Below are 12,499 nucleotides of genomic sequence, written 5' to 3' on the forward strand. Positions count from 1 at the left end.
GGGAGGAAGATGGCAACAAGTGTGAACTTAATTGTAAATCACTTGAAGCTTTTTTAAAAGCTTCTGTATGAACAAAGGACTGGGAGAGCTTAATGTCAGTAAAAGAATGTGGGGTTTTTTTGGAGTAAGAGGGGATGAACATCCTTGATCCTCTAGTGGCTGTTGACAGGAAGGCTGTAAACTGTGATTCTTGCAGGAGTGTTGTGGCTCTGCAATGCCAAGTTGCCTTCTCTAGGTGGGTCAAATCACTCACAGGTAACATCAGTGACTGCTTAGCTGAGTATCCTCCCTGAGGATTAGCTGAGGAAAAAAAATTAGCAAAGACTTGTGATAGTAATAATGGCAGCACATGAACTCTATCTGCAAAGTGTTAAGGATTTTTCCTTACTAGAGGATGTGATGCTTAAGGGCTGCTGTCAGATTTTCCTCTGTGTTTTGTTTTGGCTTTTTTAATGGATAAAAAATTTCTTGGTTTCCTCTTTGCATCTGAACAGTGGTGTGAAAAGTTTGGATTCAATAATATATTTGCCTGTTCTGCTTAGCATGAATCTTGATCCCTTAGATGTAAATACACAATAATGGGTGTCTGCTTTTTAACTTAAGATTAAAGAGATTTATACAACAGGAAATTTCTGTGAAAGCTGACTTGAGCAAGAATGTATTTTCTGACTCTACTAGCACTTTGTGAGACAGCATGGAGTAGGAAAAAAATGTATCTCTGTCACTACATGTACAGAGATGCACTAAAACAGTTTGTGCTGTAATTCAGCTCATGTAAGTCTTGTTTGTGTTCTAGTTGCCTGCTAAGCATATCTGTAGTAGATGTCCTACTGTCATTTCTGGAAAAATCTGTGTGGGCTTCAGGATGAGAAATATATCAAGACTGTTTTCCAGTAGAGAAGGCTATGGTTATGAAGGATTCATTTTGCTACCCCTGTTGTAGGGGAAGACTAAAGCCATGGAGCTGTGACATTGAGGAATATTGGGAATAGCGGTAAAATGCAGAACACATAAGCCTGACAGCAGATTTGATGAGTCAGTGACTTGGTGCCCAGTGCTTTCCCCTGTGTTAGCCCACTGGTCTGAGGACTGGGTAATGCTCAGTCTGCAGGCAAAACCCATTAAGAAATCAAGGGAGACACCTCTACTGTGCTGCCAGGGTTTTGCACCTAAGAGAACACAGCCATAGGAGCTTTAAGTGGTGTGGTGACTTCCCTGTGTCTTACATGGTGCTGACAAGAAATGAGAAACCTCGTGTCTCCCCAAGAAATGAGACTGTTAAGCAGTGTTTTCTCCAGCTGAGTGAATGACAGTCGTCATCTGCCTTCACCAGTACAGCACAGGCTGCCTTGAGGAGCCTGAGACACCTTCTTTCTTATATTTGTGGGGGGGAAGAGTGTGACATTTAGGGACTGCTTTGAGAACCAAGCCTGCAGTTGGGCAGCCCATTTCAGTACTGTTACCTCTGTCTTGGTTATGGCTTCCTGGATTTTCAGATTTTTTTTCTTCAAACCAAGACTCAAGGACATCATCAGGCTTAGAAATCTGGTAATTACAATCTTGTCTAAGACACTTTCATTTATATTCATAAGCTTAGTCAATACCTTGACATGCTTTATCTGTTGATGGGCTTTTAAGAGTTGTAGAAAAGCAAGGTGATGCCCAGGTACACTGTGGCTCTACTCTTCAGCTCTTCTAAAAGCATTGTTTAGTGCCATTTTGAAGTATGAGCTATGTAAAGAATCATCTTTTCTATTAGCCTTTCTGATATGTAGGAAAATTCAAGGACATTTCCCTCCATGGCTGGACAAGGATTTATATAAAGCTTCTTGTCAGATGTTCCAACAGCCTGTGAGATACACAAAATCCATTTGAATATCAGTAAAATCTTTTAAACACATGACAGTTGTACTCTCTCTGCCTCAGAGGCATCTGTTTATACTAAAATTCAGGAGCTGCCTTCCTGGTTATATATATAAAAAAGAAAAAAAAATCTTCAAGTGTTTTATCAACACCTCTTTGCCTTTTAAGTGGATATTTTATGACCACATGCTTTTCCCCTGGTATTTGGGATGTTATTTTTATATCCCTGTTAACACAAGTTGAAAGCAGATCAATCTTCTTTGTTTATGCTTAACGTCTTCTGCAATTTCAACAGGTGAATGACAAAAGTGGTAAGGGAAAAGAGAAGTCTGGTGTGATTTGTTTTTATAGGAAAATAGGAACCATAACAGAAATGTACTGCAGATAGTTATTTCCATTTCAAGTAAATGTTGATAAATCACTGCTAATAAGTAACTTCATATCTGGTCACTGATAGGCAGAAATCTCATCTTTTCTATAGTCTGCATTCAATGACAGCCAGTATTTTAAAACTTTGCTGTTTTGGTGACTTAAAGTAGCAACAACTTATTATTAATAATAAGCTGAAAAACTAAGGAAAGTGCCATCTACTTTTTTGTCCCAATTAATTTTCTCTCCCTGGCATATTCCTTTGCTTTTTCATTTACATGCCACACTCTTCAGTAAATGCTGTGCACCTCTACCCCAAGGAAAACATGTTCTGACAATGCTCTAATGATTTGGAAAGCTTAAGGAAGTTCAAGTCTTGGTTTCTGCCACAAATCTATTTGAGTTTTTAGCCACTTCTATATAATGTCGTCTTTTATTTGTGCCTGTGAGCCTAGAAACACCTACAGTATTAGCTAGAATGCTGGAAGGGCATGTGCTTGGAGAGAAATGCTTTAAAGCATAAATAAGGTGAGTCGTTCTCCTTATCATGACATCAAGTACTGTAAGAGTGCAAGCCTAGGCACTCTTGGTGTATAAAAAAGCAAAAAGTCAGGGGCTTGATCAGGGATGGGGGCTCAGAAGGAACCAAGCTCTATATGTCTATAGCTCATTAGAAACAGACATATTTGTGAGTTCTCTTTCCAGTTTCCTGCCTGTTAAAGGTAATAAGAAGATTTGTGGTTGCATGGCAGATAAGCTGGGGAGCAAAACTCAGTCACTGGGCCCTTAGAAGCTGGGGGTGTATTTGTATTTTTTAGCCACTGCTAGGCAGAGCTGGAAGGATAGCTCCTGGCTTCCCTAGTTGGAGGGGATATGGCAGTTCCCAGAGGAGCAGCTCTCCCAAGGAACTGGCTGAAGCCCATTTGCAGGAGGTTTTCTTTGTCCCAAGCACACCTATGTGCAGCCCAAATGTGTCACCATAAAACCTCTTGGCACCTACATGGTGCTCCCCAGCATAGAATTTCAAAGCCCTGTGTGTGTGCGGGCGGCCCCATGCTCGCCTCTGCTTTGGGGGTGGGAGATGAGTTCTGTGGATCACAGAGCTGGGGCTTGCCTAGGGAGCTTCTTCCACTGTGAGCCCTTAACCACTGGGGAATATTCTCTACAAGGCAGTTATTCTTGTCCTCAAGAGGTGATTTGACCTCCTCGCCCCCCTCAGGGTCTATGTCTAGGTATTGCTGCTGCTGGCAGCCAACACTGCTGCATCCTTTGTACAGAGCAGGCAGAGAAGCTGCCGTGCTCCTGGGTTCAGGTGGAAAGCCTGCCTTGCCAAGTGAGCCTGTGCAAGCCTCCTGAATCCTGGGCTAATCCTGCCTGCAAGGCCTCGTCCTTTGCACTGCTGTGCCTCCTGCTAAACAGAGCAGCATCTTATCCTTCCAGCTGCCCCAGAACAGCCTCTGGCCCCTGAGGTAGAAAATGAACCCAGAGTCTCTTGTTATATCGTTGGTACCAGCAACTGCTCCCTCCAGCAGCACCAACTGCCCGGCTCACGGCACCAAAGGAGTTAACTGGTATAAATTCCATTGTATGTAACTGCCTGTTCTGCCCTGCCTTTTTCTTCCCTAATAAAAGGTTTAGGATGGGTGTGGGGCTGCCATCCCTCTTTTCCCTGGCTTCTGAAACTTTTAGCACTGTGTGGTTACACCTGGTCCCCCCTCAGCAATTCAGCCAGAGAGGAGGCAAGGGCACAACTCTCAGCATGAAGAACAGCTCAGGACACAGCTGCTGGGGTCCAGTTGTCTCACCTGATTTGGTGCCACTTGCCCATTCCTCTTGCCCTCAGCCTGCTTCTGGGCTAGTCTCTGGCTCAGTGAGAAGAGTGTATTTTAAAGTCTGGAAATACTTGTTTAAAAGGCAGAAATGTATTTATATGGTAATCTGGTGGTAATTACTTTATCAGTAAACTGAAAGACTGGTAGTTCAACCAAATTGCAAGGCCCTCTGTATCTCAAGGCTTCTCCTGACGTTCTAAAATCCACTTCAATTAAATAATTTCTGCAGATCTTATAATATACTTTATCCTTTTTCTCTTTAGAATTTGAGAACTGTTCTGCTGTCCTTTCCTTTTTTATGGCTAGTATCACTTAAGAAGTATGATTTCATGTACCTGAGAAGACAGTGGTGATGGTTTCTTCTTTAGGATACACATTCTGCTCTCCAAGTTACTAAGGAATTTCAATGACATGCTAATCTGCAAAAGGGTGAGCTCTTGGGGACAGAGGAGTTAATTTAATTGTGTAGGACTAACCCCAGTTCCCTCTCCTGTATCTTTTCACCATGCGGAACAACTCTATCAGACAGAGTATAATTTAATTTTGCAGCCGTGGCCTTTCCGCTATTTTAGCTTTATTTCCATGTATATTTTTAACACATTGTGTCGAGAGAAGGTGCTTGTATGTGAGAGACATTCTCTACTTCTGTGAGTTGTGCAACTTTTTCAGACTGAGGTTCAAATTTTTACCTCTTTTCTACAGATTATTGCTGCTAGAATTAAATACAGCTTTATGGACCTCACACTCTGGAAAGTTAGATCTTATAAGTGGGGAATCTCTTGATCCCTTTCACATCATGTGATATCCTAAACTCCTGGGCCTAAAGGAAAAAGAGGATGAACCTGAACTGTATTCAATTTTATTGAGAATAACAAAATCCAACATTTAATAGCAGTAGGCCTTGTACCATCTTGTACTTTGAATACAGTAAGTCAGATTATTTTCTCTGGATCAGTGAAATATGTGTGTCAAGGGAAAGAATTACAAAAGGTGGGGCTTATAGAGATGTTTCATGTTAGGCAGAGCAAGAATTCATTTCTTTCTGAAGGGGAGGAACAAATCTGACCCATCCTGGGAAATCTCAGGCATGGACAGGTACTAAACCTACCTCTTCCTCCTTTTCCCACCATCCCACAGGTGAAAGGAGAGATCCCGTGGGAGGGGATCGAACAAATTAAATTGTGCATGAGCAGAACCTATTCTACTAAACTGTCTGCATTGGGGATGTGGGCTTTGGCCCCACTGTGGCACAGGGAGTCTTTGCCCAAGGTCAGCTTCGATGCAGCTCTGTCCTGCTGGAGCCTGGAGCAGTGGGATAGACACAGCCAAGGTCTGGCTCACTGACACAAAGGCAGTACCATGTTCTGCTGAGAATCACAGCCTTGCCTCATGGCTTACCTAGGGCTGTTGTTCCACCTTGCACTTGCAAGGAGAGGAATTCCTTGGGCATGTAAAAAGTTACAGCTCAGCTGCTTCAGGGCATTTACCTCCCCATTTCACTGGGGTGGTGGGGAGTTCTGATTGAGCCACGTCTCCAAGGTGCAGGGTACCTCCTCCTGGGCCTTTCTCCATACAGCATCACCCAGCTTTGTGAGCAGCAGCTTCCTGATGCCATTAGTCTTTGTTTGCAGATAGGTAAACTGAGGCAAGCAATGCTGGATGACCAACCAAGGTCACAAATAAAATAACAATTAAAGCAGACCTTTTTAACTCCTTGTTTCTCTGCTTTAACCATGACCCTACAGGCTTTCATGGCTGGAGTCCTACAGTCCCTACCTGTAATTTCAGGTGTAGAACATTTAAAGGACAAGGTTAGAAGTCTTCCCACAAATATGTCTTTGAGAAAGAATGTGGGATCAGGCTTTCAGTTATGGTTCTGTGCAAAGTCGCATGGGTATCATGCAGTTTCAATCCTTTGCAAAATATTCAGACTGCCTTTCCTATGTGGCAGATCTGCTGAAATCTGGATAAGCTGCACAGACTTACACTGAGGAATGCTCTCCTGACATCAGTGTTGCCACCTCATATTTCTATTTTGACAATTTTATAGGGCTTTAAAAATTATTCTACTTATACCCTTGCTGAAACACGAAAGCCTGTAACAAATCTAACATGGGTTAGTTACAAACAGAAGCGTATGGGATATGCTTAGATGTGGTTACATCTGAGTGATAGTAGTACCTGCATAAATTTGAGGGTAGTTGTTTTTTTTGTGATAGTGCTGGATTTCATTCTGATTGCCCCAATATGCACATACTATGTGAGAAGAGAATCAGCCTAGGCTGATCCTTGGAAGAAAAAAAATGTACAAAGATAACTGTAATTCCCTCCAAACAAACAGAGAGAAAGAAAAAAAAACAGGGAATGAAGTTTTAGCTTTGTGATTTTCTGCTACAGGATTTATCCACAAATCTAAACCATCTGCCCCACAGAGTCATGCTGATCTGTGGAGAGACAAACCTGTTACCTTCCAGCTCCTCTGCTCTCTATATGCCTTACATCTCCTCCAGCAGAAAAAGTTAATATGACTTAATTAGCTCCCCACAACTGGGGTTTGCTCCTCTCTGGCTTGTTTCATAGGCCAAGTCTTATGACTTGGCAATGAGATTTACAGAGCAGCACATACTTTGAGTGGCCTGGTGCCCATCCATTGAAAGTCAAAGTCGCTAAAAATTAAAACTCCATCCCCAGTTGTTTTGTTTCTTTAGGGTTTTTTTAATCTTTTGTGTGCATGTGTTACAGGATTGTGACTGGCTGTAGAAAACAGCTGATCTTTGATAGGCTAGCCCTCCTAGCTTTCAGTACACCTTGAGAATAGAACTTCATATCTTTGTGAAACCTGAATCAATTTATTTCATGTCGGAGAGTAAGATATCTCAATCTAATCTTGTTTAAGAAATTTGATGTAAAAGTCTTCCATCATTTATTGGCACTGAATAAGGGTTTTTTACACATTAAATGCAGAAAAAATATATACTTCTGTATATATTAATAAAAAGAGAGGACTTAGCAGTTTATCTGTACAGAATGTCAGTTTGCTTATATTTCATTTTCAATATTTAGCAGTCATCACTAGATTTTACTTATCTATCAATCAGATTTATAATACAGGATACAGATTATGACACATTTATTTGTTTACATGCAAAGATGTTCTCACTATTACTTAGTTACTTGATTTTTAGGTACAGTGGAACAGGTGGATAAATAGACAATACATGAACTAAATACATGTTTTTTGTCATCCTATGATTAAAGTGCCTACAACTCAATACACTTAGTATTCTTATGAAGCTGTTGTCATTTTTTAAAATTCAGTTTAACACCTCTGGATTTACTATTGTCCTTATAAAACAGGCTCAGTCAGATTACAGTGATATGTAAATCCTAGGAAGATCGGCTGTCTTTTTTTTTTTACTTTTTTATCAGACTAGGTTTAATGTTTCTCAAAAGCTTATTAAAACAAAACAAAAAAATGAAATTGAAAAAAAAAAAAAAGGCAAAGAGCAAGACTTGTGTCTCAGCAACCTGCAGCTCAGGTTTTCAGGCAATCCTACATCACCTTCCAGCACTGCGTCCCAAGGTACCGAGGTGGTTCCCCTTCCCTCGCGTCCTCCTCTCACACCGGGCCCCGCCGTCCTCCGACGAGGGAGAAATGTCGATGTATTTTGTTTGTAAAGACCCTGAGCGTGCCGGGGCAGGCGCTCCCGGCGGGCTCTACGCCCGCTTGACGCTGTTGAGGAGCTCGGTCAGTTCGCTGATGTACTTGATGGTGTACTTCAGGGTCTGTATTTTGGTGAGGGGCTGGCCCCGCTGGCTGTAGATGGGGGGCAGGTAATTGCGCAGCGTGTGGAGCGCGTCGGCCAAGGTCCTCATGCGCAGCTTCTCCCTCTCGCTGGCCTTCCTCCGGCGCTGGGCCGACATCCGCACCTTGGTGCCCTTGGGCAGCCGGGCCTGCCCGGGGCTGGGCAGGTAGGCGGGGGGGAACTCCACCAGGCCGTATCCCGCCAGGCCGCTGCCGCCGCTGCTGTAAGGGGTCTCGGCCGCCGCCGGACACGGGGACGAGGAGTAGGATTCGAAGGAGGGCGTCGGGGACAAGCTGTGCGGGGGCGACATGGGGTGCAGCTCGAAAGGCCCGGCGGAGCTTTTCCAGTCCCAGGATGACAAGCAGGCGGAGTGTTCCGAACCCAGGGCGTCTTCCATGTTTACCAATGCCTCGTGCAGCTTGTCCATGCCGGAGGAGCGCTCGGGAGAAGCGATGCCCTCTGCCCACCAGCAAAGGCTGCAGCCGCCGGCTGCCGAGACCTTTTTATGATGGAGGCAGGAAAGTGACAGAGTGGGAACACGGGTTTGGTGCGAGGAGTTCAAAGGAGCGCCAGAAGTGCTAAGATAGAAAATGAACTCCTGATGTGCTAGTTTCTTCTCAGTGATAATTATCAACCTTCAGCTAAAAAGCCTTTAAGCTAACAGGCAACAGCAAGAAAGGAGGAAAAAAAGATTATCTTCTCGCAACTAAACCGATTAAGGCTGCGCATCTACATTGAGTGTTCTGCTAGGGGGAGAAGTGCTGAGAGAGGAAAAAAGAAAATTAATCATTTTACAAAACAGTTTACAGATCTGGAATTTTTTTGGTCGCTGACACAGACCCTCAATTTAAGCCATTGAGCCCTGATTTCTGGGTAACTGAAGGTGATGGCACCACAGCAGTGAATATGTGACCCATGCTGACTGCTGCTGGGCTAGTCTCTTATCTGCATGTTAATTGTGAAAGTCAAAGATGGTTTGTTTGCATTTGTGTGTGTTATGGCTCTCTGTGGATTTTTCCTCTCATGAGAGTGCAACTCATGAGAAACCAATCACTTTGGTTTTCAATATGAGAAAGGAGAAAAGAACTGCAATGTATTCCCCTGCAGTTTGTAGCTTTATGGGCTATTTTAGTACATGACTGGGAAATAAAAAAGGAAAACTGTAATTGTAAACAAGGTCAAAGTCCCATTAAAAATAGGAAAATGTAATTTAAAAGAAAGGTCTAGGAAGCAAAATATACAGTGTATAAACTTTGGGTCCAGACAAATGTTTTTGAAATTTGTTTTGAAATTTAATTCAAAGTAATATACAGGTTATATATGTGTTAGAGAAGAGTAGAAGCTACTTCTGTAAAATTTTCTACCTCTAGGAATCTGTTCTTCTGGCAAAAAAGCCCTTTTCCAGCCCAAGTTCAATGCAACAGTAGTTATATGTTACACAGTTCAAGTGAAAATGTATAACTTATAAATTAATGTCATTAATAACAAGCACTTTTCATCTCTAGGCTTCAGTACAGCTTACAGTGATGATTGATGTTCTCTATTACTCTGGGGAAATGGGTAAGTGGAGGTAAGGAGGAGCTTTCCCCAACTCACACAGCAAAGCATTAGGAGAGCCAGGAAAACTGTCCAAAACTCCTGAGCTCTGCAGCTGTTGAGCAGCTTGGCTGCCAGCCATGACTTTGTGTTGGCACATAATGGAAGCAAAATGTAATATATAATGAGAAGAAGGGGAGAAGGAGTGTCAACCTGGAGAAAAAATAAAAGCAGGATTTATTTTAGAGTTTCCTTCTGTGTAATGATCTCTGTGTGCTCCGTAATCCACTCCAAACAAAGGCAGGGAATGCCTCAGCATTGCACACAGCCTGCTGAGGTTTTCTGGAACATGCCACTTCTTTCTGTGAAATCCTCACTGCAACCACGCAGAAAAACCCAATCCAATACTCACCATAGTCACTGGGAAGGCTTTTGTGAGTTTTTCTGAGTTAGGTATCAAAACATTAGGAAGCATCCTATGGTTTAAAACTTACTGGGTTTATCCTGAGATGAGTGAGAAAGTACCAAAAAGTGAAGGATTTTTGCATTTCAACTAGGGCTGAGAAAGTTTGACTATCATGACATCTACCCTGCACAAGAACTCAGGGCACAGCTCCTACAGACAGGATTGCTTTGTGTTTTATGGCTACCTCATCATATTCTGAGCTCTTCTCTAGTCCTTCTTTAAGGAAAATGAGATTAAACAGTCCTAAGAAGCACAGAGATACTAAAACTGCTAAAAACTTAAATTAAGACAAGGTGACATGTATTTTCTGTGACTTCAGTGATCTGAATGGTTTCATTGAGTACACAGAATGGTCACAATGTCACAATTTAGACACAAGATCTAATTTTGCATAAATAGGAAACTTGTTCTGTCCCACTCTTTTTCCTTTTCCCTCCCTGTATTTGTGTTTATAGTGTCTTTTCCATTTGATAGGGCCCCTGCTCTTATTTCATGTCTTTTTCTTTTTTTTCCTCTTAACACAGCAATTAAAAGACTACAAATACAGAAATAGGAGGAGAGGGAGGTGGAAAAAGAGGCACTTTTGTCAGGGTGTGGAAAGGAAAAGAAGCTTCCCAATATATGTATGTATATATGCATGTATACATGTCTACATGTACATAATATATACATATGGACTATATAAATATATTAAAAATACACATAGTGAGCACATATATAGACTGTTCTGTACAGCAGTTTCATTTTGGAGCCAAATAGCAATTTAATGCAGTCAAATTTAGAAGCAAAAACTTCAACAAGTCACTTGTTTGCTGATTATAAGTAATGTACCTCACCAGTTAATTTACGGGTTAATCACAGAAAGTGTTGCTCAGACACCAAGAGGGGAAAGGATTTTGTGCACATCCAAGATTCTGTATGGATTTTTGCTGGGAATGAGAGATTAACACATTCTGATTTCATCTCTGTGTTCTTATATATTGGGATTCAGATGAGATAAGGCAGGGAAGAGGAATGCAGATTATAGCAATAGCTGTATCTTTTATCTTATCAGTAAATGTAGAGCAACCAAGGCAGGATATTAGAGTATGTAGACAATTATTCTGGTTGCATGAAAAATCACTGGATCTTGTAAGTTTATGCTCTTGTGAACTGTTACACATGCAAGAAAAATTTACAGGCTTTTCTATATTAATAGACATTATGGGGCTAATGCCTTGCAGTTGCTGTACATCCTCTTGTGCTCCCTGACACTGTTTTAGCTTGGTCACACTTATTTATGTCCCAGATTCTGCCTGGCTGTGGTCTGGGAGAGGCCACCGAGGACACAGGAGTGAGCAAAGCGTTTCCCCAGACTAAAGCCAGCATTGCCACAACACATCTTCAGAGCCAAAAAAGGGGCTGTGCCCTGTTTGCTCTGCTGATGGAGATGCAGACAGAGGTTCTGTTTGGAAAACCAGCCACCCATTTCTGGCCACAGCCCCCAAGTTCCCTAAGAAGACTCAAATGAAGCGTGCCTCAGCTTTGGCTGAATTGGGAAGCTGTGTAACACCTCTCCATGATCCTGGTGTGATCCACAGCCTGTGTAAGTCAGCAGAGTCTCGTGGCATGTAGCTGCTCTTGGATTAATTTGTTTTGGACTATGCTACATTTGCACCCACAAGAATTAGAATTCTCACTTAGGAAATTATCTCGCAAAATATATAAGAAAATTATAACACAGAAAAATCAACAGGAATGGTAGAACAGTTCACAGTGTTATTTATAACACTTTAAAAAGTATCTTACAGAGGAATGTAAGGCTACAGGCTAGATACCAGGTTTATTTTTCTACACCCTATGACAACTGGATGCTCTCATTGAAGTACTAAGAAAGTCTAGTATTTCAGGTGGCCTCTTCCTAGACATTAAATACACAGAAAAAGGAAAAAAAAGTTTTGCAATTTTTATTTTATTCTGCCTCCTCAAAATTTTAGGAATTTCCTTTTTATCCATTAATAATGTCAAAACATTGAAGGAAAGTGAGATACTAGGCTAACACCAGTGAAATATGAACTGACAAAAAATGATAAGGCATATTCTTGACTGGTAGTTTGGATTTTCATTTCAATAATCTATTCGGCTGTACAAAGGCTAACATCTCAATCTTCATCTCCTTTAAAATTAAATGTTCCTTGCTCATATTTTTGAATTCATCACAGGAACATGGATGCATGGAAGGAGCAAAATTTTTTCCACTTAAAAAAACCCACACCACCCATGGCATAGAAAATTTCTAGGGCTTCAGGTTTTAAATTTAAAATAAGTAAGCCAGATAATATGACATGATTATGTATAGTAAAAAAAAAAGCATTTTTGTGTACAGTAATTTACAACTGATAGAATCTTTTTTTCTATATTAGAATGTACTTCCACCGCGCTGTGATTTTGGTAGGAGAAACATACAGTGAGTAAAAAACTGCAGTGGCTGGGAAGAATGCCAGCTGAAACTGAGTAAACATGGATAAATGTGTTTAAATAACACTAATCTCATCACAGTCAGCCTCCTTTACAATCAGGATAGAAGTCTAGGCTTATTTTTCACAAGAAGTAGATCATACTAACATCCTTGTAGAGCACTTAGATGA

The 12,499-nt window shown here is 41.6% G+C and overlaps 1 protein-coding gene across 1 annotated transcript; it reads right to left on the bottom strand.

Moving 5' to 3' along the window:
* Positions 1-7,754: 7,754 nt before the first annotated feature.
* Positions 7,755-8,356, bottom strand: MSGN1 (mesogenin 1). The gene has a single exon (XM_038133174.1). The coding sequence runs from the start codon at positions 8,295-8,297 to the stop codon at positions 7,782-7,784; it is 516 nt and encodes a 171-aa protein (XP_037989102.1). The 5' UTR covers positions 8,298-8,356; the 3' UTR covers positions 7,755-7,781.
* Between the last annotated feature and the right edge of the window lie 4,143 nt (positions 8,357-12,499).

The sequence above is a fragment of the Motacilla alba genome, chromosome 3 (genome assembly GCF_015832195.1).
Source record: "Motacilla alba alba isolate MOTALB_02 chromosome 3, Motacilla_alba_V1.0_pri, whole genome shotgun sequence".
Classification (NCBI taxonomy): Eukaryota; Metazoa; Chordata; class Aves; order Passeriformes; family Motacillidae; genus Motacilla; species Motacilla alba.

What these genes read in the sequence shown, in the direction of transcription:
- MSGN1 (XM_038133174.1), bottom strand. Translation starts at nt 8,297, where the DNA reads ATGGACAAGCTGCACGAGGCATTGGTAAACATGGAAGACGCCCTGGGT.